Below are 27479 nucleotides of genomic sequence, written 5' to 3'. Positions count from 1 at the left end.
AAAAGTGCTTGGTGTGAGAAATATTTTTATGCAACATGTAATTTGGCCTGCATTGCCTGCAAGGGTGGTGGAAGTAGGTTCAATAGTAACTTCCAAAAGAGAATTGGATAAATACTTGGAAGGGGAGAAAATTGCAGGGCTGTGGGGAAAGAGCAGGGAATGGAACTAAATGGAGCCAGCAGAGGTATGTGGTCCAAGTGGTCTCCTCTGCACTTAGCTTCTGTATAACACCGAGTATCTCTCACCCCAAGAATGAATTTGGAACAGCACTGTCGATCATAGGAAATTGTTTTTGTGTATTTCTGTAAGTAAGCTCCGCTAATAAATGGCAAAGTCCTGTGTTCAGAAACGCATAAATTCTTCCATAAAACCAGTAGTTGCAACTTTGCCAATGTAACGGGTGACAGTCAGAGTCAATATGGCACATAAGGCCATTCAGCCCTTTCAGTCCATCGGAGCAGGAAGACTGACTTGACTCATTTGTGTGTGTCAACAACTGCAAAGCAGTGGAGATATCCTGAGGCATAAATCCATGGGGAAATAACCCACTTAGACTACTGCCCTGCCAGGAGAAACAAAGTAATAAGGTTGGGGACAATAAAATAGATAAATTGGGCTACTGGTTTATGGGAACTAGAAAAAGTCAAATTAGTGGGATATCAAGATTTTTTTTTATTGATGTTTTTGAGGGCCATATTACATTCTGAAATTCCATATGCTTAGGTTTAATATGTGGAATTTTTTTGCTTAAATCCCAGGGAACAATTTCATCAATTTTTTTCTGCAAAAACAGCAAATTTGGCAATGAGAGTATTAGATTGTAATGCAATTTGATGCATCGAGCAAATATCTATTGAATCACGTGACTGTGCAAATAAATCAGTTAGTCTTTAGGCCCTTCTATTTCTGTGATAGCTTTTGAAATTGTAAATTTTCAGTAGTTAGCTCAATCCTCCAGAGGTTGAGAGTAGATTTGAAGGTAAGTGTTGATAGTTCCCTGTTCTACTCTGTCCATTTGCTCCCAGTGACATCCTTTGCCACAGCTGCAATAGTTATCCTTGGTTCTGCTAGTTGATTACAGACTAATATTTTTAAAAATATGTTTTATACTAAGTATTTGTGTTTCTTTGTAGTCCATTGGTTATCTCTGGGAGCTGCATATAAATTCTTGTTTTATTTATGGTCTTGGAGAAGTTCTGAAAGAATGATCAATTAAAACTACTGTGTTGTGATTCAGATATGTAGCTACCAGGGCCTGATGAGTAGTGGTCACTATGGATCAATGATGAGACTTTTCTAGTGATATTCCCATGGATTAATTAGCGCACAAAACCAATAAGCTGCATTATCACAAACAGCCACATAATTAATGGAGAAATGAGCCATTACTGTAAAGAAGAAAATCTGATTTTCTGACCCTCACAGCCTGCCTTTACTGGCATTGGTTTAGAACTGTCAAACACTGAACAATCAGGCAGGTCAACTAATTGCTGGCAATCAGTGTTAATGTTACAAAGCTACAGGAACTGAATATGAATACTATTTGTAATTAAGATTGTTTTTAAGTGTGACGAACATTTTAAAGGTGATATAATTACTAGCCAATGAGATTGATGGCGAAGGTCACTAAAAATTGAAAGCGCACTATCATCAATTTGAAAGGTTCATGGTTGTTGGTCAGTGAGACTGCTGAAAAATGACAGTGATCTTGTAATCATAAAACTCAAGTCTATGAATAATTTAATTGTGATGTGGTAACATTATCAAATCTATACCAATACTGTTCGGTATAGTCAGTTATAAATGCTGCAACAGCTATAGTGCCTAAACATGGGAAGGATACCTCAATAGTTCTTAGCTCTCTGCTTCTGTTTCCATTCTTCCTCTTGCTCCTACTTTGCCTCAATATAAAACCTTTTGATGCTTCATCCTATCAAGTGTTTTTTATTCTTGGGATTTTGGGTGTTGCTGGCTAGGCCAGTATTTATTGCCCATCTCTAATTGCCCTTGAGAAGGTGGTGGTGGGCTGCCTTCTTGAACCGCTGCAGTCCATGTGAGGTAGGTATACCCACAGTGCTGTTAGGAAGGGAGTTCCAGGATCTTGACCCAGTGACAGTGAAGGAACGGCAGTATAGTTCCAAGTCAGGATGGTTTGTGACTTGGAGGGGAACTTGCATTTGCTGCCCTTGTCCTTCTAGTTGGTAGAGGTCGCGGGTTTGGAAGGTGCTGTCTAAGAAGCCTTTGTGCTTTGCTGCAGTACATCTTGTAGATGGTACACACTGCTGCCACTGTGTGTTGGTGGTGAAGGAAGTGAATATTTGTGAATGGTGTGCCAATCAAGCGAGCTGCTTTGCCCTGGATGGTGTTGAGCTTCTTGATTGTTTGAGCTGCACCCATCCAGGCAAGTGGAGAGTATTTCATCACACTTCTGACTTGTGCCTTGCAGATGGTGCACAGGCTTTGGGGAGTCAGGAGGTGAGTTATTCGCCGCAGGATTCCTAGCCTCTGACCTGCTCTTGTAGCCACTGTATTTATATGGCTACTCCAGTTCAGTTTCTGGTCAATGGTAACCCCTAGGATGTTAATGGGGGATTCAGCGATGATTTGAGAGTAGACTGATGGGGTGGTAATTGGCCGGGCTGGACTTGTCCTGCTTTTTGTGTACAGTACATACCTGGGCAGTTGTCCACATCGCTGGGAAGATGCCAGTGTTGTAGCTGTACTGGAACAGCTTGGCTTGGCTAGGGGCGCGATAAGTTCTGGAGAACAGGTACTACCGCCAGAATATTGTCAGGGCCCATAGCCTTTGCAGTATCCAGTGCCTTCAGTCGTTTGTTGATATTATGCAGAGTGAATGGAATTGACAGGAGTCTGGCATCTGTGATGCTGGGGACTTCAGTAGGAGGCCGAGGTGGATCATCAACTCGGCACTTCTGGCTGAAGGTTGTTGCAAATGCTTCAGCCTTATCTTTCGCACTGATGTACTGGGCTCCCCCATCATTGAGGATGGGGATATTTGTGGAGCCACCTCCTCCAGTTCGTTATTTAATTGTCCACTACCATTCATGGCTGGATGTGGCAGGACTGCAGAGCTTGTATCTGATCCGTTGGTTATGGAATTGCTTAGCTCTGTCTATCGCATGCTACTTACGCAGTTTGGCATACACGTGTTCCTGTGTTGTAGCTTCACCAGGTTGTTTAGTTCAGTTCAGAGATACAGCACTGAAACAGGCCCTTCGGCCCACCGAGCCTGTGCCGACCATCAACCACCCATTTATACTAATCCTACACTAATCCCATATTTCTACCACATCCCCACCTGTCCCTATATTTCCCTACCACCTACCTATACTAGGGGCAATTTATAATGGCCAATTTACCTACCAACCTGCAAGTCTTTTGGCTGTGGGAGGAAACCGGAGCACCCGGAGGAAACCCACGCAGACACAGGGAGAACTTGCAAACTCCTAACCCAGAATTGAACCCGGGTCGCTGGAGCTGTGAGGCTGCAGTGCTAACCACTGTGACACCTAATTTTGGGGTATGCCTGGTGATGCTCCTGGTATGCCCTCCTGCACTCTTCATTGAACCAGGGTTGGTCTCCTGGCTTGATAGTAATGGTAAAGTGGGGAATATGTCAGGTTACACATTTTGCTTGAATACAATTCTGCTGCTGCTGATGGCCCACACGCCTCATGGATGCCCAGTTTTGCATTGCTAGATCTGTTCGAAATCTATCCCATTTAACACTGTGGTAGTGCCACACAACACAATGGAGGGTATCCTCATTGTGCAGGTAGGACTTAGTCTCCACAAGGATTGTGCGGTGGTCACTTCTACCAATACTGTCATGGACAGATGCATCTGCGGCAGGCAGATTGAGGATGAGATCAAGTATGAGCCGCTTTCTACTGTGTTGCGGAGAATCCCAGTATAAGCTGAAAAGTACAATAGATTTTCTCTTTCCTCTTGGTAAGGATCCATTATGGTAATTTCCTTTTACTATTTGAATTAGTTTTGTCAGATGATGGATTTAAGAACAATTACGTGATTGTGTTCTTAACACTTGCAGTGCGATTGCTTTTATCTCCCTGTTGGAACATGAAAATATATACTACAGAAATGTTGATCAAGGGTATGTAATTGAAAATGAGTTGGTTTTGAAAGCTGGTTTTACGGTGGAGGCAACCCTTTGCAAGTCTATAAGTTTGGAGTTGGAAACAAATGCATATGCTTGTCATTTACAGCTGTTTCACAAAGGCAATGTAGATTTTGGCATATGTCTTGGAGATGCTTTTATTCTTTGATCCCATTTCAGTGCTTTTGGCTCTTTCTCCTCACTGCCTAATTTTATTATTCTGACTCTATTTCTCTGCTTTCAATGCTCCTCCCTTGAGGTGGTTCTGGCCTACTTTGTGGTGGTCAAAATAGCAACGTTTCTATAGCTGTACCTGTGTGGGATCAGAAGACTGGAGAAGTGAAAGGGGAGAAATTAAAAAGGTCTCCAAAATCATAACTGAATTAATAGCATTCTTTGTATATTTTTACATTCTCACTCACATGAACCTCAACCCATCATGGCAAGTGTGAAGAGATGAATTCTGAAACATGTAAATTTCAGCACAAGTTATTTCGACCTTGGAGAAGTCTAGATAAGTCTAGAATACAACACAGAAAGGGGCCATTCAGTCTATAATTCTTGTGCTGCCTCTTTGTAAGACATTAATCTGTTAAATTTTGAAAGTAACGCTAATGGCCTCAACTGTGGAGAGACAAGCAAAGACTTCAGTACAATAGGAGATGGGACTAGATGTGAGGCTAGACGGAGGAGTTGGCCGGAATGAATTAAAACTCTGGAGAAGGATTTTGAAGACAACATAAATCTTAAAGCTTCAGGATGTGAAAGATCTAGTGAGATTCGAGAGAAGTTATGATTCAGGAATTTAAAAAGTGAAAAAGGAGCTTAAAAGTAAAAATGGTGATGGGCTCTCACTGCAATGGATGTAGCAATAAAACATTGGATTGTTCGGTTAACTTTTACTCTGTTGTTTACCTATTCATTCTGGGAAACACACCAGTATGAACAAGGTTTTTTTTCGATTAATTAGGGCATCAAATTAGAAACCAGGTCATATTTTGGAGGCCCCTAGCTGCAGTCTAGATTCTGAACTGTAGTCTGCTCATACATGTGACCTGAATTGATAGAATTTGCTTACAAATTCTAGTAGTATTAATGTGCTAATTTTCCGTAAGGTTTCGATGTCGCAGCTGGATTAGGAACAAATGATCCGTTCCTAAAGCATTTCATTACTTAATTGTATATCTTAACATTTATTTGTGTGATAAAACTGTTGCTTTGAGCGATCTTACTGGCTAGTAATGACATACATGAATGAACATCCCAAATGTTACTCTTTCTATCAATCTCATTGGCCGGTCATATAACTATGGTGTTACTTTCTAGAATAATTCTTGGCTAATCTTGCTATTCCACAATGAAGTGCTGATACGATACTGCAGGGATCCAATAGTTTGCCGAATACAGCATGACAATGTGTCCAATTACTCAAATCCACAATAGATACCTGTTAAATTTGGGTCTATAATGGAATAAGTGTTCTTTTTGTAAGTCCACCTTCCCTGTGATGGGAATTTCTACCTTTTTGGAGGCATTGAGTGCTGTGCATCAGTCCTATGATTTGCTATGTGCAAATTGGTTACATTACGTTACAACAGTAGCTTACACTCCAAAGTTCTTAATTGTTTGTGAAGTGCTTTGGAATATCCTGAAGTCATGAGTGGCGCTGTAGAAATGCAAGTCTTCCTTCAGTGGATTTGGTTTCCATTGAGATGAAGCAGTGCAGCATGTGCTGATTAAAGGTTTGCCTATTATGGAGGGAAAGGCAAACCAACATTAGGGACTTGGGAGCTAAGAATGGGACAGAAACAGATATTGGAAAGATGGGGAGCAGGTATAGCATAGATGTATTTTTAGAACTTCCGTCAGCCTGGGATCTGAAAACTGCACTGGAGATGCTCTTAGTATGCATGTGCATAAATATCATCTGTTCTAGGCCAGGCCTCTACTCTGTAGCTGGGTTGAAATTAATGTTCCATGCAACACTACATTTATCAGATTATTTCTACGCAAGACTGAGCTAAAAAGACCATGCTAGATATTGGCATTTTAGGATTCCTGTTGGTGCTATTAATAAATGTTGTGCTTCATTTTGGGAGGTTGGGGTGGGACAAGGTCAGGTGGCAATTTGAAACAACATAATTTAATGTTGGGGGCGGGAGGGTGGTGGAGAGGAAGGGAATACGGGTCTAAAGTCTTTGTTCTGTGCTTCAAAATGCTGTTGAACTGTGAAGGGCACTGGAGCAGTAAAAATAGATTCATATTCATTGAAGTGAGAGCTTTACATAAAAGATAAGCCTGCACTTATGAACTTTGGGGAGAATAAGGAATTGCTGTTTGGCATCTTTGGTTTTGCAGGTACGCGAGTAGAAGGATATTGGAGTGCTGTTGAGAGACTGTGCATTTGTTTGCCTGCTGTTTATACAAAATTAATTTTGTTTTTAAATTAGTACCATATTAGTTGAGGAATGCAATTTTTAAAAAAAGCCTTCAGAAGAAGTAAATACTTCAAGTCAGCAGCAAGCTGTTTTTGCGACATGCCGTTATTTTTTGACACTCCTGATGTTCTGGAATTGTACTTCCTTATTGGGCATACTTGGTATAATTAAGTTCGTCTGTACAGTCCAGGAAAAGATGCCTAGGTCTTTAAGTTCCTCCCTCCAGACTTTTTGTAGAGCTTATAGAGATTTCTTGTTGATTTGGAATTAGTTCCCTAACCTCAACAGCATTAATATAAGGCACTTCAAAATGTTTAATGGTTCCCCAATGGTAAGCGTGTATGCGAGTTGCAAACAGTGAGTTTTGACATCATCTCCTGTTGTGCTTCTAGTCAAAAATGGACAACAGACAGTATGGTGACGCTCAAGAATTTGCAGCAGACGTTCGGTTGATGTTCTCCAATTGTTACAAATACAATCCTCCTGATCACGAGGTGGTGGCCATGGCAAGAAAACTGCAGGTTGGTATTTGGTTCTTAAAGGGAAATACTGCAATGAACTTTGTCTATTGGTCTGTGAAACCTTCTGATTCATCCATATGATTGCTCGAGAAATGTAAATGCTCTAAAAATGTAAACGGCTTGAAGATTTAGTCGGTTGATAGTTCACTCTAGTGATCCTTTACAGTGTGTTCACATTCTTGAGTTTAAAAAAAAAAGTGCCCAAGGTTCTGGGTTTTGAGGTGTCCGTCTAGTCTCAGTAATCACACTCTTGCATCTGAGTCGGATGGTTCATGAAATTCAGGCTGCGTTGCAGAGGCTTAAGCACATAATCCAGATTGACACCAGTGTAGTACTGACTGAGTACTGCATTGTCAGAGGTGCGTCTTTTAGATGACTACACCGATCTCGTCTGCCTTCTCAGTTAGATTTAAAAGCTTCCATGGCACCATTCAAACAAGATGAGAGTCCCTGGCCAAGATGTATTCCTCAACCAATACCATTTAAAAACATTTGGTCATTCATCTCATTGCTGTTAGTGAGACCTTGCTTTGTGCAAATTGGCTGCTGTTTTTGCCTGCATTACAGTAGGAATTACACTTCAAAATGACTTGGTTGTAAAGTGCTTTGGGATGTCCCGAGGAATATGAAAGGTGCTACATACATGTTTTTGTTTTCTTCACAGTCATCGAAAATAAAAAGCAAGTTAATTATGTTGGATTATCTCCTACCGTTGGTTTGGAGACACTTGGAAAGTTTTGTTCAGTTCTGGGTACCCTATTGTATTAGAACTGTGAAAAGGGGACAGGGATTCAGTGGAACACTACCAAGGAGTTGGAGTCGATAGTCATGAAGAAAGATCCAAAATTGTGCATTAACTGAAACAGTAAAGGTTTAGGAAGGTTCTAATAGGTTTTCAAGATATGAAAGGGTAAATAGTAAAAGATTATTTCAACTGGTTGACCAATTGGTAACCAAGGAGCAAGAAGCAGAATTGTTAGAATTAAAAGAAAAATGAGACTTTTTCCCCACTCTGGAGGTTATTGGGACCTGGAATACAGAGATTATAAAGTGAATTGTATAAGTATTTGTAAAGGAAGAATTTAAAATTATATGGGAAAGGTGTAGGGAAATGGAATTCGAATAGATGACACTAATTAAAGATGAACCACTGATATAAACGCAATGGACTGAATGGCTTCCTTTGTAATATAACTGAGTGAGGCTCAGGACTTATGCCAACTTTCACTCTGTGCCAAATTCACATCCTTTGGATCTTCTATAAGCTTGCAAATTTTCAGGGTAGGAAGACCTGGACAGCAACAAGCTATTTCGAAACAAGTTTTATTAACACGCTGCAATTAAGTCCCTCTTGGCACAAGGAGTTAAAAGGGACAATTCCCTTATGCTCACTGCAACCTCCATTTCATCAATTTAGTGCTGCAAAATCTTCTGTTTGAAGTGGGACAGGAAGAGAGGAGACAATTTATGTGATCCCTGCAATTATAATGTTCAAGATACAGAATTAATCTTGATGAGGTTACACTTTTTCTCTCAAAAACACTAAGGAAAAAAATATTAGGAATGCCCTTTTGAGATTTCTTCCATACACAAACTTTGACTTGGCACACAGAACACGTTCCCAACTATGGGAAGCAAAAGGTGACTCCGCTAATACTTCTGGCAGTGTTGATCGTAAGCAAACCTGATGTGATCTTATGGTCTGGCTCAAGTTGTCATCTGATTTCTCTTGCTTCCTGAGGGAAAATGCTAAACTTCAACTTGGCATCTTCAGGAATTTGTCACGTGGAAAATAATGGGCTTGAAGCAGCACTATACCTCCTTCATGGTAATGACTAGGGCTTAGTACCAATGTGTTGAGTCACTCCATTTTTAATACACAGCATAAAAAGCTGCATCCCTGCGAATATTATTGTGTACCAAAACAGGTCAAGGAGGTACAAGCTGGCTTTCATATTTTTGGGTTTTGATATTTTTTCCAGGACGTGTTTGAGATGCGTTTTGCAAAAATGCCAGATGAGCCTGTTGAACCAGTAGTTCCATCTCCTCCTCCTGTGCCACCTCCGACCAACCAGGTGTCATCCTCATCCTCGAGCGACAGTAGCAGTGACAGCTCTTCCGACAGTGACAGTAGCACAGATGATTCCGAGGAGGAGCGGGCACAGAGGCTGGCTGAGCTTCAAGAACAGGTACTGCCTCTGAGGCCACTGTATAAATAAAGCAATTGTGGTTGATTTCAGCACCCTGGCAATCACCACAACTGCATTTTTATATCAACAGTAAGCAGGTGATGGTGCGGAAAATAAACAGCCCTGAAATAATACTTCATATTAAATTGGTGACAAATTTTTGGCTCCTTAAACTCTATGAAAATTTGTCTATACTGAACATTCTAATTCCCAGTAATGAACTGCAAATTGAATAAATACTTTGTGTTTGTACTAGTGTTAATGCTTCAGTGTGAGTGTTCTATCACAGATTAGTCATATCAAACTTTGTTTGGTAAAAGGCTACTTTCCTCTCAAATGTATCTATAAATTTACATTCACAGATGGAATGCTGGAATTCTGGGGTTGAGATGACATACATGAATCTTTTGACCGTGGCTTTCTCTTGTTGCTAACAGAATTATTGATTGCCCCGTTATTACTCTGTTGTTTTCTGCATCTTTGTAATTTCCCAGTTTGGTAGATTACACTCGTCAGTTCTTGAGTGGGATGTTGTGTCCCTACCAGCACAGGTTGCTGGAATGTTCATGTGAAATGTACCTATGTTCTAAATCTGGGGAGGCAGTTTCATATTTCTACTCATCCCACATTTTCATATGATTTATCCCAGACTGTTCCTACAGACTCCCACGCCTGCTTGGATTGCACAACATTCCAAAGAACTTGCAACACAGTAGCGCCAAGAAGCTCAACCAATGATTGTTGCCGTTTATCCCCCACGTGCGGTATCCCTAACTATTTGTGCCTGCCCTGTTTCATTTATGTCCTTTTATATCTCCTTTCTTTCTTGCTCCCATGTCCCTTTCTCACTTTCTTAAACTACTTATTTGACCAATTCTTAAAAATTTGGACTCCAAATATATCTACTAGGCTGTCAATGTTTTGTCTGTTACAGCATCTTTTGATTCCTATCCTAATTCTTATGAATCATTTTCCTTGAACCTTTTTAAAATAAATTGTCAAATTTCTTCTTGACCGTTACCAGTTAGTCAGTTTTTGTTGTACCATGAACCCATATTTTTACTTGTGGGCGTGCATGGCTTTCTTCTGCTTTAAGATTGTCTTAAAAGCATTCAATATTTCTTCTGTATTTCTAATATCCGGAACAACCTGAAGCTAGTGTAGTCATGGGTGGGACACTGGATTGGAACTGCAGAAAACCACGGCGAACGAACTGCCCAAGAGTAAATGCTAAAACATCGGGCAGAATACATTTTTCGCTCTGTTAATTCCTATTGATATAATTGCAGCTTAAGAAATGTGTTGTTGTGTCATAGCTAAGTTGATCAAAAGTATAAATCGAATAAAACTGAGCTTGAAACCCATTTACTTATAGTCCAATAATGCAAATTTCTCTGAGCTTGGGTATGAAGAATATAGCTTCATATAATGAACTATTGGCTATAAACTTTCTATTTCTATTTGCAATTTTTTCTTTATTCATGATGTGCACATCGCTGGCAAGGCCAGCATTTATTGTCCATCCCTAATTGCCCTCAAAGCTGGTGATGATATGCCGCCTTGATCAGCTGTGGTCCATGTGCTGTAGGTACACCCACAGTGCTGTTATGGAGGGAGTTCCATGATTTTGATCTTGAAGGAGTGGTGATATAGTCAATGTAGTGTGTGACTTGGAGGGGAGCTTGCACGTGGTGGTGTTCGTCTATGTCTGCTGCCCTTGTTCTTCCCGGTGGTAGATGTTGTGAGTTTGGAGGTTACTGCAGAAGAAACTTTGGCCTGTTTCTGCAGTGCAACTTGTAGATGGTACACACTGCTGCTACTATGTGCCGGTGGTGGAGGAAGTTAATGTTTAAGGTAATAGATGGGGTGCTGATCAAGGAGGCTGCTTTGTCCTGAATGGTGTTGAAGCTCGACTCATCCAGGCAAGTGGAGAGTAATCCATCACATTGATAACTTGCGCCTTATGTGGTGGACGGGCTTTGGGGAGTCAGGAGGTGAGTTACTGCTAAATGCTGAGTGTCTGACCTGCTCTTGTAGTTACGATATTTATGTGGCTGGTCCAATTAAGTTTTTAGTCAATGGATGTTGGGGAATTCAGCAACGGTAATGCTGTTGAATACCAAGTGGAGAAGGTTAGAATCTCTTTTTGGAAATGGTCAGTGCTCGTCTCTTCTGTGGCATGAATGTTACTTGCCCATTATCAGCTCAAGCCTAAATGTTGTCCAGGTCTTGCTGCATGTGGGCATGGACTGCTTCAGTATCTGAGGAGTTGCGAATGGTACTGAACACTTTGCAATCATTAGTGAACATCCCCACTCCTGACCTTATGATAGAAGATTATTGATGAAGCAGCTGAAGATGGTTGGGCGAAGGACACTGCCCTGAGGAATGCCTGCAGTGATAGCCTGGGGTGCGGATGCTTGGCCTCCAACAACCATAACCATCTTCCTTTGTGCTAGCTCTGATCCAACCAGTGAAGAGTTTTCCCCTGATTCCCATTGACTTCAGTTTTGCCAGGCCTGCTTGATGATGCACTCAGTTAAATGCTGCCAGATGTCAAGGTCAGTCATTCTCACCTCACTTCTTGAATTCAGCTCTTTTGTCCACGTTTGGGCCAAGGCTGTCATGAGATCTGGAGCCATGGCTCCAGAGTGTAATAGAAAACAGAATGAACATGGAGCTTCAGGTAGTTGTGAAATCTCCTGCCTAACTAAGTGACAATCAATCGGTCAAAAAGGTTTTGCTGGAAGCTTGAAGTGGCAGAATTGTGGAAATGTTTTGGAGCACTACGAGAAGTTTCCCACTTGTACCATAAAGTAACTAGGTTCTTTTGATACTGCCCAAATCCTGTAGTCTTGAACCAGTTGTTTTTTTTCTAATCTCTAGTGATATTCAAATACACTAAAGCGATAATCTAATTTGGGAACTGAAAATCAGTCGAAATGTTAGTTTACCTGTTTCATAGAAGGCATGCTCTTTGCAGAATGACTGACTCCATTTAGGGTGACACTGTGTGTGTGTAGCATCTTGCAACCACATCAAATTAGCAACATGCTGTGTTTTAGAATAATTCATATTAGCGCTGCTTAGTTAAATGGGAAAAAAAGGTTGCGTTTACATGGAAAGCATTTTTAAATTCACAGTTGAGTCACAATGTTGACTGAATTTCACACACTGCAATCCATTGGTAAAAATTTTGAGTTAGGGGCTTTAACCTTGATCAGATCATTTGGAGTTGGTGAGTTTGCATTCAAATGCACACCATTTCTGGCTCCAGTATTGCTGCTATTCAGGGCATCTATCATGAGTGACTCATCCACGATGCATATGGACCTGTTTTCTTTGGATCTGAATTGCTTTCTTAAGGGACTTGTTTGAGATCAGAATTCAGATACAATTTTGATTTCACCCACTCTTCACTGGAGAATAAATTATAAATTACCTGCATTTTGGAATGTAGATACTGGCATACCACATTAACTTTGGATGGGTTATAACTTTTTCTAAATGGGCTACCTAAGGTTTTTGACTGTAGGGACTTGGAAGAAATTTAATCAGAAATGACTTGAGCTGATTTTTGGGAGTTTGTAACTTTATTAAAAAGTTAACTATACTACATTTTGATCATCCATTGAAAAACAAAAACTGAGATGGATCCATCCATGAATTATTAAGGAAGTTAAGGATAGTAAATTAAGAGAAGAAACTTATAACGCAAAGAATAGTAGTAAGTCTGAGGATTGGGAGTGTTTGAGAAACCAGCGAAGGGCCACCAAACAGTTGATAAAAAGTGAATAAAATAGAATGAGAGTAAACTAGTCAGGAATGTAAAAACAGATTGTAAGAGCTTTTATAAGTACCTAAAAAGGAAGAGAGTAGCTAAAGTAAACTTTCTTCCCTTAAAAGCAGAGACAGGAGAAATTATCATAGGGAATGAGGCACTGGCAGAGACTTTAAACAAATATTTTGTCTGTCTTCAGTCAAAGACACAAGTTATATACCAGAAATAGAAGGTAACCTAGGCGCTAATAAGATCGAGGAAATTAAGGTAATTAATATCAGCAAAGAAAAGGTACTAGAGAAACTCGAGTCTAAAATCTGACAAATCCACAGGAGCTGATGGCCTACATCCTAGGGTTCTAAAAGAGATAGCTGCAGAGATGGTGTATATTCCAAAATTCCCGAGATTCTGTAACGGTCCCAGCAGATTGGAAGTTAGTAAGTGTAACACCACTATTCAAGAAAGGAGAGAAGAGAGTAAAGGGGTAACTACAGGCCAGTTAGCCTGACATCCGTCATTGGGAAAGTGCTGGAAACTATTAAGCAAGTCTTAATGCACTTAGAAAAGCATAGTGTATTTACAAGAAGTCATTATGATTTTACATAAGGGAAATGAAGTCCAATGCAGAGAAATGTGAAGTGATTCATTTTGGTTGGAAGAACATGACAAGACAATATAGAATAAAGGGTACAATTCTAAAAGGGGTGCAGGAGCAAAGGGACCTAGGTGTATATGTGCATAAGTCATCGAAGGTGGTGGGACATGTTGAGAGAGCAGTTAATAAAGCATACAGTATCCTGAGCTTTATCAATAGGGACATGGAGTACAAGAGCAAGGAAGTTATGTTGAACTTGTATAAGACACTAGTTCGGCCTCAGCTGGAGTATTGCGTCCAATTCTGAGTGCCGCACTTGAGGAAAGATGTGAGGGCATTGACGAGAGTACAGAAAAGATTCATGAGAATGGTTCCAGGGATGAGGAATTTCAATTATGAAGCTGGATTGGAGAAGTTAGGACTGTTTTCCTTGGAGAAGAAAAGGCTGACAGGTGATTTGATAAGGGTATTCAAAATCATGAGGGGTCTGGACAGAGTAGATAGAAAGAAACTGTTCCCACTCGTGAGAGGATCGAGAACGAGCGGGCACAGATTTTAAAGTATTTGGTAAAAGAAGCAAAAGTGATATGAGGAAGAACTTTTTCACGCAACGAGTGGTTAAGGTCTGGAATGCGCTGCCCGAGAACTTGGTCAAGGCAGGTTTAATTGAAGCATTGAAAAGGGAATTAGACAGTTATATGAAAAGGAAGAATGTGTAGGGTTATGGGGAGAAGGCAGGGAAATGGAACTGAGGGAATTGCTCTTTCAGAGAGCCGGTGTGGACACGAGCTGAATGGTCTCCTTCTGCACTAACGATTCTGCGAAATCCTGTTTGACAAATTTATTAGAGTTTCAAGATATAACTAGTACAGTAGATAAAGGGGAACGAGTACATGTAGTATACTTGGATTTTTAAAAGGCATTCGGAAAGGTGACACACAAAAGGTTAATGCACAAGATGAGGGCTCATGGACAGGAAGTAGTGTGTAAGGATAAATGGGGCATTTTGAAGTGGCAGCGTGTGCCTCGTGGAGCACCACAAGGATCAGTGCTGGGGCCTCAGCTATTTAAAATCTAAATCTCTTGGACGAAGAGACTGAGGGTAATGGTATCTAAGTTTGCTGATGATACAAAGCTAAATGGGAATACAAGCTGTGAGGAGGACACAGGCTGCCAAGAGATATAGACAGGTTAATTAAGTGCCTAACAGTGTGGCAGATGGAGTATAATGTGGGGAAGTGTGAAGTTATTCACGTCGGTTGTAAGAATAGAGGAGAAAATATTTTTTTAAAGGTATGAAACTTGTAGAGTTGATCAGAGAGACTTTGGTGTACTCGTTGCAAGGAACACAAAGTTAGCATGCAGGTTCAGCAAGCAGTTAGGAAAGCAAATGGCATGTTGGCCTTTATTGCAAGGGAATTGAGTATAAAACTATTTTCTACAATTGTATGGGTCTTTGGTGAGACCACACCTAGAGTACTGTGTGCAGTTTTGGTCTCCATATTTGAGAAAGGATATACTTGCATTGGAGGCCATACAGCGAAGGTTCGCTAGATTGGTCCCTGAGATGAGAGAGTTGTCCTATGATAGGCTGAGTAAATTGGGTCCAGTTTCTCTGGAGTTTAGAAGAATAAGAGGTGATTTCATTGAAACATTACAGATTATGAAGGTACTTGACAGGATAGATACTGAGATGTTGTTTCCCCTGGCTGGGGAATCTAGAACAAGGGGGCACAGTTTCAGGGTAAGGGACTGATCATTTAGGACTGATGAGAAATGTCTTCACTCAAAGGGTTGTGTATCTTTGGAATTCTGTACCCCAGAGGGTTGTGGATTGAATATATTTAAGGCTGAAGTAGACAGAATTTTGATCTCGGGGAATCAAGGGATATGGGGAGTGGGTAGGAAAATAGGGTTGAAGCCCAAGATCAGCCATGATCATTAAATGGCAAAGCAGGCTCAGCGGGCCATATGGCGTACTCCTCCTCCTCCTTATGCTCTTACTCAGAGGTCAAATTCTCTGCTTACGAACTGCATACTGCTCCTTATGAGGAAATTCATCTTGAAACATGGGAATTTTTTTATGTTAGTGACATTTTGCCAGCTTCCCACTTGTCCAAGCATTTAATTGTAGCCTCTTTCTTAGATTATTACTGAACACATTTAATTAGATTATACACTACCGCAGTCAACCACGTGAATGTGCCCACCTAGGATGGTTATTAATTTAGATGCCTGACCTCAATTTTATTTGTCCAGTGGAAGAGGGCAACCAAGGAGGAAGCCATATATAGTGCTAAAGGCTGGTTCTCTTCATAGCTGGAGGACAGATATGGGTGCATGGCAGCAGTTTGATTTTACATGCAGTTTTTAATATTGAATCATGGCTTAGAATGACTTGACTGCATTTGTTCTGAGAAGCCAAAGGAACAACCACAGTACTCCTGAGAGCTATGGAGGTTAGTATTGATATTGTTTGACTTCATCCTATCTTATCTGAAAGGTGGAGTTTGCTGAAATTAAATGGTAGACTATCAGGATTTTTCGACTCCTCTTTCAAAGTGTAGGGAGGAAATGCTGGGAGATTGCAGCATCGTTGTTTTGTCACGTTTTAAAAGTTGAATATGCAAAGAGGAAATTGTACCCCCTGCATGTCTTGTGATTGTGAGAAAATAATAGAGCAGTACTCTTGAGATCACAGCCACTGTATAAATGTAATGTGCAAATGTGAGCATTTGAGTATTGTAGGAGGTGCTCTACATCATTACATCTGATCTATTTTATTTATTTATTTAGAGATGCAGCACTGAGACAGGCTCTTCGGCCCACTGAGTCTGTGCCGACTATCAACCACCCATTTATACTAATCCTACTCTAATCCCATATTCCTACCACATCCCCACCTGTTCCTATGTTCCCCTACCACCTACCTATACTAGGGGCAATTTATAATGGCCAATTTACCTATCAACCTGCAAGTCTTTTGGTGGTGGGAGGAAACCGGAGTACCCGGCGAAAACCCACGCAGACACAGGGAGCTCTTGCAAACGCCACACAGGCAGTACCCAGAATTGAATCCGGGTCACTGGAGCTGTGAGGCTGCGGTGCTAACCACTGTGCCGCCTATGTGTCATGATCTGGTGAGAAAGGTATCTAGGGGTCCCCCTTCCGCTTTCACCTGGTCTTAATGTAACAGGGTTTAATTTTAAATACACAGTTTTTAGTTCCCCCTTGGTGAATCCTTGTTCACTGCATTCCAATTATAAGGTCAAGAAACCAGCGCCAACAGGCCGCCTTGGGTTTAAAGAAGAAAAGTTGAAATTTATTGAACTTAAACTCTAATTCGATTAATGCCTACGGATACACGACGCACCCCATGCTAGCATGCATACGCGATACACATGCAAATAGAGACAGAAAAGAGCAGCAGAAAAATAAAGTGGAGAGGTTTGAGGCAATATCTGAAGAGTTGTTAAGGTTCTTTGAGCTCACCGTAGAGTCCTTGATTGTAGGTAGCTCTTACTTTTCGTTGGGGCCCAGTATTCTTCTTAAACCTTGTTTGCTGTGGGAGACTTTTCTCCTTTAGGGTTCATGTGGCTTCAGTGGATTCAGAGGCTTGTGAGAAAGAGATGGGAGCAGACTGGAGAGATCTCAGTCCAGGAGCAAAAAAACACTGCCTTCAAACTCTGTGGCCAGTTCAAAAGAAAACCCTGGAACAGCCAGGTTGTCATGTGACCAGCTGGTCTAACCAGTCCTGGCCCTTGTGGATTGTATCCTCCTTAGGGCCTGGAATGTACTTCCTCCCCTTCGATGTCTGTTAGTATGTAATTGGGTTTTTTAACCAGCCACAGCTGATCTGTTAAATTCATTTGCTCACCCCAACAACTATTAAAAATCAGTGTTCGTGACAAAATTGATGTGCCTCAATTCTTGGCAGGTGGGAGCCTAGCATGACAAACGTCTTACCTGACCTTTGGAATACTTGATAATGCCAGAGTGCAAATTGTTCCAAAAAAAAACTATTTCCCAGCCCCCTTGATTGTTCTTTTGTGTGGACGTGCACCCATCAACTAGAGCAAATATATACTAAACAGCTGTGTGTTAATGGCAAATGCTTGCAAACTGTTCATGTGAGTTCAACATTTATTCAAATGAGTTACAATTAAGTCTGATGAGAATTGTTTTGTGTCACACAGTTGAAAGCGGTACATGAGCAGCTGGCTGCCCTTTCCCAACCACAACTGTCAAAACCAAAGAAAAAGGAAAAAGACAAGAAAGAAGAGAAAAAGAAAGAGAAGGAAAAGGACAAAGAGAAGGAAAAACATAAAAAGAAAGAAGAAGTAGAGGAAAAGAAGAAGAGCAAAGCTAAGGAGCAACAGCCAAAAAAATCAAAGAAGAACAATGCAAATGCTAGGTAATTCTGTTCATTTGCAAGTTAATCCCTTAAACATTTAGGAAAAATTTTCAAATGTTAAATCATCGATCGGATTTTGTCAATTGTGCTTTTTTCTGCTACAATTTCCTACAAATAGGATTATTCCTCCAATCATATCAGGGGAGACCACCACTTAGGAATATCGCCCTTTTAGATCTTAATCCAAGTATTTGAAAGCCTACTGATGTAGAAACTATCTGCGAGTCGTCCCCCTGCAGTTTTGTGAAGTTTCATAACGTGCAGTTTTCAGTCCATGGCCTGTCTGCTTTGGTCAACTGGTAATGCATCAGTTGGATGCTGGTCTTGTATTTTGGCCCCTGGTTCATGCTCTACCAGACTGCATTGTTTGCTGCTTCCAGATATGCATGGGGATGAAACTAGTACCAACCTCAGTATGGGAGTTTCACACAACAGTTGTATGTGGTGGAAGGCTATTCTGAGCTATAATATCCAATTGAGATTTCTTCCATGTTGTGAAATTGTTGAGTCTTGCATCCTTCTAGCTCCCAGTCAGGTGTGGGGTTGAGGCACACGATACTTATGGATGCTGCCATCAAAGGATACAGTCTGCCAAATGATGTCTGGGGAGGAAATTTTCAGACCCTTGGGCTAGAACTATCTACAACTCCAGTTACAAATACAGTTTAACTTGGCGATGGGTCTGTTTTCAATCAGCTTTGATACCTGCAATGGATTAGCGTTGGATTATTACCTGATGTTGCAGTGGAGTGACCTTGAATGCCCTGGTCAAAACAGCTACATTCACATTTGTTACGGTCAAGTGACGAGGGGTCAAAGGGCTTTCCTCTTTTCCCTCTCCTTGTTTGATCACAACAGGTTTAATTCTTAAAGTGGATGTACTGGCCAATTCGTTAGGTATTTGATTACTTATTAGCTATGATCATAACCAATTGGACAGGCTTTCTTGAGTTAACAAAGAAAGTGGTTAACTTTATTGTACCTAAACTGAACTAATAATAAACAACGTACCAACTTTCACTCACAGACACGCACAAATAGGTTAGAGTGGAGAAAGGTAGATTGGTTGAGTTACAGCCCATAGAAAAAGGGGTATACAGTCTGCCGTTTGGATATTCGGCTGGCTTCTAGCTGAATTCTGTGGTCCTGAGGCTTTTAATTTGAAGACGTAGATGACTGGTTTGGTGGGTCTCTTGGAGACAGCGATGTGGATGATTTCCTCCAGCGGGGTTTCTGATTGTAGCCGGAGTATGCAAAGGTGGTCAGTCAACAAGCAGGATTTGAAAGCTTTCAAGCTGGAATAAAGAGAGGGAGGGGACCCCCTCCTTGGGTCTGCACGTATCAGAGTCCAGTTGCTTCTCCTCTCTTCGCTGCAGAAAGACACAAGCTTAAAACCAAAGATGGGGAGTGGCTTGTCACATGACAGTCACTCTGATTCAAACATAGCAGTTAGCAGTATTTCTTCTGGCTGAAAGAACATCAAGAAGCAGTTCCCTTAAACCTCTTGGATCTTGGTTTTTGCTGGGATATGAGCAGACATTTCGTCCCCCTCAAGCCTTGCAGTGTTGGATACAGTATTGCAAATTAGGTAGCCATTCTAAGCTGCCAGCAAAGTCATCCTTCTAGCTGTTGTTTAAATGTCTTTTTTTTAAAATTCAGATCTCCAGTCAGTGGATGCTTCTATTGGACATTTGAAATTAATTTACATTAATATGTCCTAGTGTAGGTGTCTCAATAACTTTGATAACTATGAAAAATGTAGCTCCTATTGGAGTACATTGTGTAAGGATAGGTACACAATTTAGCGAGGGGTGGGCTTTGGGCAAACATCAAGTTCAAAAGGGCAGCACTCCACGTGATATCAAAAAAAAATTAAATACCATTAAACGTGAGCATACAGGACACAGCAAAGACTGTGACCCAACAATAATCTTGGCTGTAGTTCTGGACATCTCTGCTCCAGACTAGTCTGCTCCATTGCAGCGACAATGCTGGCATCTTCCCAACAATGTGGGAAATTGACAGGTATGTCCTGTCCACAAAAAGCAGGACAAATCCAACTTGGCCAATTGTTGTCTTGTCAGCCTACTCTGTCATCAAAAAGGTAGTGGAAGGAGTGCTAGCATTGGCACTTACTAATAAAGTGATAACCGATGCTCAGTTTGGATTCTGTCAGGGCCAGTTGGCTCTAGACTTCATTACAGCTGTAAACAAGGAGACGAGCTGAATTCTAGAGGGAATGTGACTCCACTTGACATCAAGGCAGCATTTAATTAGTATGGGCCAAGTAAAGCTGAAGTCAGTGGGGATCAGGGGGAAGACTGTCAAGCGCCTAGAATCATACAAAATACAGAGGAAGATGGTTGTGGTTTGCTGGTGATTAATTATCTGTGCCCTAGGATATTGCTGCAGAATTTCTTCAGAGGAGTGTCCTATGTCTAATTGTCCTCAGCTGCTTCCATCAATGACCTTCCATCAAAAGGTCAGAAGTGGGGATGTTCACAGATGATTGCAGTGTTCAGCTGCATTCACAATTCCGCAGATAATGAAGCAGTTCGTGGCAGCTTGCAGTAAGACCTCGACAGCATTCAGGCTTGGGCTGATAAGTAGCAAGTAATATTTGTGCCACAGAAGTGCCGGGCAGTGGCCAACTCCAACAATAGCATACAAGGCTACAGACCAAGTGCTGGAAGATGGGATTAGAATAGATTGGTTCTTCATGGCCGGCACAGACACGATGGGCCGAAGGGCCTGTTTCTGTGCTGTATAACTCTGACTCCGAGAGGGTCCAACCACCACTCCTTGACATCGCTGAATCTTCCACCATCAACATCTTTGAGGGGGTGAGGGTGGTGCAGTTTCCACTTACCAGAAACCTGTGTGGACCAGCCATATAAATGCCATGGCTACAAGAGTAGGTCAGAGGCTGTGTATACAGTGAGTGACTGTTCAAAACCTCTCCACCTACCAAAGCATGTCAGAAATCTGGAATACTCTCCTTACCTGGATGGATGCAGCTACACAGTGGCGCAGTGGTTAGCACCACAGCCTCTCAGCTCCAGCGACCCGGGTTCAATTCTGGGTACTGCCTGTGTGGAGTTTGCAAGTTCTCCCTGTGTCTGCGTGGGTTTCCTCCGGGTGCTCCGGTTTCCTCCCACATGCCAAAGACTTGCTGGTTGATAGGTTAATTGGCCATTATAAATTGCCCCTAGTATAGGTAGGTGGTAGGGAAATATAGGGACAGGTGGGGATGTGGTAGGAATATGGGTTTGATTTAGGATTAGTATAAATGGGTGGCTGATGGTCGGCACAGACTCGGTGGGCCGAAGGGCCTGTTTCAGTGCTGTATCTCTAAACTAAACTAAACAATAGCTTGGCATCATCCAGGACAAAGCAGTGTGATCGGCAGCCCAATCACTACCTCAGATATCCACTTCCTCCACCGTGACTGCAGAGTGTACTACCTAGAGGATACGCTACAGTCGCCCACCAAAACTACTTCACTTCCCAAACTCACAACTTCCACTACCTCGGAGGGCAAGGATAGTGGGTGTATGGGAATACAGTTATCTCCAGGTTCCCCTTCAAGTTGTATACCATCCAGATTTGGAGATATATTGCCATTCGTTTATCGTCGCTGGGTCAAAATCCTGTAGCTCCCTACCTAATAGCATTGTGGGAGTATCTTCACATATACTGCAGCAGTTCAAGAAGGCAGATCACTACCACCTTCTCGAGTGATTGGTAATGGACAATAAATACTGGTATTGCGAGCGATGTCCACCTTCTGAGAATTAATTTAAATAAAAAAGAGTTTGCTTCCTTTTTCCCTTTCCACCTATACAAGTGGATGGATTCTTTTTTATACATGGAGATTGTTGTGAATTTGAAGAATGAGCAAGCTAACACCTTTGGATAGTTGCGACTTCTTAGCCTCAGTGGTTTATGAACAGTGTCAGAACCCAGAGGTTAATACACAAGGCTTTTACTTTACGCCGTTTCTGAAATGTTTCATGGCAGTTTAATGTGATTTTTCTGAAATAAAAATGGTGCATTAATTACTTGAGGCAGAGATGATGGCATAAAATTGTTGTGACCAGAAAGTTGTGTAGGGCTATCAATGTCATTGTGTCCAATATAGAAGATAACTTGCATTATCTCATTTAGATGGATGAATTGTTCCCCTTTTTGTTTTAGAGCAAGTACATTTATAGTAGGATGCTTTTAGAGCATTGTGAAACCTGTGGCTTCAACCACCACTGTTGGCGCTAATGGGAGATTTTTGCAGAGATGAGCATTAGGGATTAATCAGGAGAATATTAACTCTTCCTGCAAAAGTAAACTTTTCAGTTAATCATCTGTTAATACTTGTACATCAATCCAGTTTAAGTACAGGAGCGTCAATTTTTTTTTTCATGGGATGTGGATACTGCTGTCAGGCCCAGCATTTATTGCCCTTGAGGAAGTGGTAATGAGCTGTGGCCTTGAACTGCTGCAGTTAGTGTGGTGTGGGTGCATTGCAATTAGTTGGGGAATTCCAGGGTTTTGACCCAGCGACAGTGAAGGAATGGTGATATATTTCTAAGTGGGGATAGTGGGTGACTTGGAGAGGAGATTGCAGGTGGTGGTGCTCCCATATGCCTGCTGCCCTTGCTCATCTAGGCAGTAGAGGTTGCACATTTGGAAGGTGCTATCGAAGAAACACGAGCAAGTCACTGCAATGCATCTTGTAGATGTTACACAGTGCAGCCACTGTGCGCTGATGGTCAGTGAGAGTGAATGTTTAAGGTGGTGGATGGGGTGCCAGTCAGGTGGGCTGCTTTGTCCTGGATGGTGTTGAGCTTTGAGTGTTGGAGTTGCAGGAACGTGAAGAGTATCCATCTCCTAACTTATAGCTTGTAGATGGAGAGGCTTTGAGGAGCCAGGGTGTTATTTGCTGAGAACGCTCAGCCTCTGATCTGCTCTTGTAGCCACAGTATTTGTGTTAATAGATTATAATGCAAATTAGGTGATTAATTGTAATGTGGGATCTGAAGAGGAAGCCTATTCTGTTGAATTGTCACATCCTAAAGGTTAACACAGAATCATTAGTGCAGAAGGCGGCCATTCGGCCCATTGTGTCCGCACCGGCTCCCCGAAAGAGCAATTCCCTCAGTTCCATTTCCCTGCCTTCTCCCCGCAACCCTGCACATTGTTCCTTTTCATATAACTGTCTAATTCCCTCTTGAATGCTTCAACTGAACCTGTCTCGACCACGTTCTCAGGCATTCATGCTCGCCAGTGTCTCAGTGCTTCTTTGTTTCTTTGTGTTTATATTAGAATTTCTGGTTAGAAACAACCTGAAAGTGGATGTTCTTGATCGAAAGTCCCCTTATGAGGTCTGCTGGGCAAAGACTGGTTGCTGTTCAGGGCTTCAAATGAAATGAGAGCTGTCACAGAAAATGTCTATAGGCTACTTGTAACCAGAATTTATAATGCATGAAAGAAGCTCTTGGAGGGAATGGGGCAGCATGAACCTCCCATCACACCCCCCATCCCCCCCCTGCAGTCAGAGTGCAGATAATATGGAATAACTACCTTTAAAATTGGGCCCTTTTTATTCAAATTGTTAGTATTAACATGATTTCTGTCTCGTTAATATTTGGACAGTTGTGGTTACATCAATGGGGGTGTACTGGGGAGAAAGGGTTAGAGTCCTACAGGGAGCTGACTTAATTTGTATTTCGTTTTGAAGCACTGAAGTTCACGGTGTCGATACGTATAAACTTTGTCTGTCTCAACTGGTGGGGCAGTACTCGAGCAATCCCTGTTCACTCTAGAATCAAAAAAAAGTTAGATGACATTTAGATAAAATGCTAATTTTATTTTATTAAATAGGTCCTAATAGAGTTTGGGCTTAAATGTTCCCTTTTTCTTTAGTGTTAAATTTCTTGTTTTGTGGGACTGCTTACCGCCCTCTTTTTGTTCCTAAATTCTTAATTTACCTCATCGTATCTCCTACTGTTCAGCTTTCTTAGTGTCCTACACAGTATTGATTCATACCCATTATTTCTTGTGTGTTCTAAATGTCTGGATTCTTCCTGTGCAGATAGTGCTAGTCATGTGCCTGAGAAACATTTGCATAATTTTTCTTGCCCCAGACCTACAAGTTATACCAACGTTCCCATGTTTGTCTTAATTCCACTTACTTTTCCTTCAGGAATCTGAAGAACAGCAAGCCTGGTCCTACGTACGATTCAGAGGAGGAGGATAAGTGCAAGCCGATGACATATGAGGAAAAGAGACAGCTGAGCCTCGACATAAACAAACTTCCTGGTGATAAATTGGGGCGAGTAGTTCACATCATTCAGTCCCGTGAACCCTCGTTGAGAAACTCAAACCCTGACGAGATTGAGATAGACTTTGAAACATTAAAACCCTCCACGTTGCGAGAGCTAGAACGATACGTTACATCATGTTTACGAAAAAAAGCGAGGAAACCTCAAGGTGAGAGTTAGCCCTAGTGGATCAAAGGATTGTGGATTGTCACCTCACTGTAAATTTGTTCTAAAAATTTATACATTTGATACATGTGCGCAGTCTACACAAGCTATCATAAAATGTCATTCCCTCTCTACAAAAACTGTTCTTCACTTACCATGCCACATACTATTTCCTGACTGCAGAGTATGTCTAGACTTTTCCAAGTATTACCTCTGAAAGCCGGCTGTTAGGTAGTGTACAAGGCGAACATGGGGGTTACTCTTGGATGCTAATTTCTTTGCTGGGCCCTAAGCCAGGTCGCCGCCATTGTATGAATTGTCAAGGCACTACATTTGTGCCAAGACTGGTTTGTTGAAACAGTGACCACTTATTAACTTAGAATAAGAAGATAGCAAATGCTAGAAGCCTGAAATAAAAACATGAAATACTAGAGGTACATCTGAAAGTGAAGATTTTCTGTTACCTTGCTGCGATAGGTTGAAATAGCAGCACTTTAAGCAAAGTTTGATGGAAGTTTAAGTGACATGTTGGAAATTAGTGCTAGCAATACAAGACCTTTTGGAATGGCCTCCAATCCCTTGTGTGTATCACTGGCAGACCAATGTAATTTATTTCCAGTCACCCTCCTCGATGGTAGACAATTTAAATCCATTGAGTGTGTTTTCAGAGCACAGTCTTTGTTTATAAAAAGCCTGCTACTGTGCCCCGTTCCCCTGAAAAATCACATTTGTGCTCAATAATGAGCAGCATTGCTACATGTTGTAATGTAAGTGGCTGCTTAATTCTTCCAAAATGCTCCCTTTTGTTTTTCTTTTGCTCCCTGTCCAATACAGTACCATTCATCAAGGCAGCTGCCCCAGTCTTTGTCAGAATGACCATTCTTCTCGTGTGAGGCAGCCAATGAGTATTTGCTGAAATAAAAGCAAAATACTACGGATGCTGGAAATCTGAAATGAAAACAGGAACAGAAAATGCTGGAAATACTCAGCGCATCTGCTGAACGGTCACAGACCTGAAATGTTAACTCTGCTTCTCTCTCCACAGATGCTGCCAGACCTCCTGAGTATTTCCAGTATTTTCTGTTTTTTTATTAGTGAGTATTTGCTGTATGCTCAACTGGAGGTGTCACGGCAAATCTTTCCCCCTTATTTCAGCCATATGACCCTCCATTTTTTTCATTCATGAACTTTGATAGCAATTGGAAATGTGAACTGAAGGAAAAAATATCATCCTGGCTAAGTCAGCTGCCATCATTTTCATTAAAGCCCCAACATTCCGTCACTGGATTGCTTTTCCTATCTCGTCACTTTCCACCTACCAAAAGCCAAGGCCTGGAGAGAGGATTTAAAGCAGAATGAGAAAAAATTTGGCGAAATTACGTCATAGCTAATGGAGGGAAGAGCGGCAGAGCCTGGGGAATAAAAGCTGGGTGTTGGGCTATTTATTCGAGCCATATTTAACTCTGCAGTAGATTGAAGACTTATTTGCCTTAAAGGCATCTAATAAGTAAGAGCTGGGGGGGAAATCTAGCTGTCCGTTAGTGGTTAAATGGAAAGTCTTGTCACCAACAGAAGGAATAGTTTAAGTAAACTAAACTGAGCAATAACAGTACCTAACAGAAATCAAATTATATCCATCTGTTAATTTAGTATTAAACAAATTAGTTCTAACTAGAAATAGTTAACTACAGTAAATATAGAAAGTAGATAATGGTAGCACAACCAGTGTGGCGGAACTGCAGAATGTGGGAATTTATGGACAGACTGTTCCCTGTGGGGCATATCTATGGCTTGAGTCGTTCAGCTCAGAGCTGTTGATCTGGAGTATGTGATGGAGACACTGAGGGAGGGAGACGAATATCTAGATGGATACTCTAAAGAAAAAGACATATGCAAATTACATAAAGAATCAAAGAGTGAATGATAAAAGGGAATGAGTTTTGGAGGCAAAGAATAAATATGAAATGAAAATATCAATTGGCAGATAATTAACAAAAATAATATCAGTTTAGGGCCTCAAGGATGAGAAAGATGAACTCGCAAGAGATCATGAAATGGCAGGGATACCAAATGGTATCAGTTTTCATTAGAGGCAAAAATAGAGGAAATGACTTCAGTAATAATAGTGGTCTCGAGGGATATTACAACAGTTAAGATCAAAAGAAAGGAGTTGCCCGGCATACTACTAAAACCTCGACCAAGCTTCCCAGTTTAGATGGATTGCATCTGCAAATAATCTATGGAGGAGGTAGCATAGGCACTGGTATCCATATATTAAAAAAAAATCAATAGATAAAGCGATAGAGCAGCAAATGTAGTTCCTATCTTCAAAAAGGGAGATGCATCTAATCCAGGGAGCAATAAACAAATGAGCTTAACATAGTAGTAGGAAAAATACTAGAATCTGCCTTAAATTCATGTTAGAATTCCTAATTTGGTGAAAGTGAATACTTTAAACTTTTGCATTGAGTGTTTCTTTATGTATGCAAAGTTGTACCTGTAAGGCATTATCTGGTACAACTAGTGTAAGTGGCTAATATGGTGACATTGTCGCCACACCTGTGGCTAGTCAGCAATTTCTTTCAGAGAACCCTGTGATAGAAGAATATGGGGCAGAGTGGAAAGAGGTGATTAGTGTAGGAGTCAAACAGTTCACTTGTACTTTTGATGCTAAGAAAATTGGTCTCTGACTTCATGCTTGTTTAGTAATGTTGAGCTGCTTTATACTGACTTTTATGTGAGAATTTGGAACAGTATCTGCTAAATAGTCGAGCTAGCGAGAGTAATCAAATGAAAAATTCAGCATCAAATACGAATCACAGGAATAGAAATGGAAGTTGCTAATACTTCAGAACAGAGCAAGCATTTGTTTCAACAAGATGCAAATTAATTTCTGTAGACCTTACCTTTGCAACCCATTC

General features: G+C 41.2%; 1 protein-coding gene across 8 annotated transcripts in view; it reads left to right on the top strand.

Annotated features, from left to right (window-relative positions):
• brd4 (bromodomain containing 4) overlaps positions 1 to 27479 on the top strand; it is a 218749-nt gene that overhangs the window by 129066 nt on the left and 62204 nt on the right. For all 8 annotated transcript variants that reach the window (XM_068020994.1, XM_068020995.1, XM_068020991.1 and 5 more), the window contains 4 exons: positions 6969 to 7097; positions 9080 to 9286; positions 17859 to 18076; positions 24276 to 24562. In XM_068020994.1, the coding sequence (XP_067877095.1) occupies positions 6969 to 7097; positions 9080 to 9286; positions 17859 to 18076; positions 24276 to 24562 (841 nt within the window). The remainder of the gene's footprint in view (positions 1 to 6968; positions 7098 to 9079; positions 9287 to 17858; positions 18077 to 24275; positions 24563 to 27479) is intronic.

This window comes from Heterodontus francisci, chromosome 43 (assembly GCF_036365525.1).
Source record: "Heterodontus francisci isolate sHetFra1 chromosome 43, sHetFra1.hap1, whole genome shotgun sequence".
Taxonomy (NCBI): domain Eukaryota; kingdom Metazoa; phylum Chordata; class Chondrichthyes; order Heterodontiformes; family Heterodontidae; genus Heterodontus; species Heterodontus francisci.
This window is presented reverse-complemented; position numbering and strand designations above follow the sequence as displayed.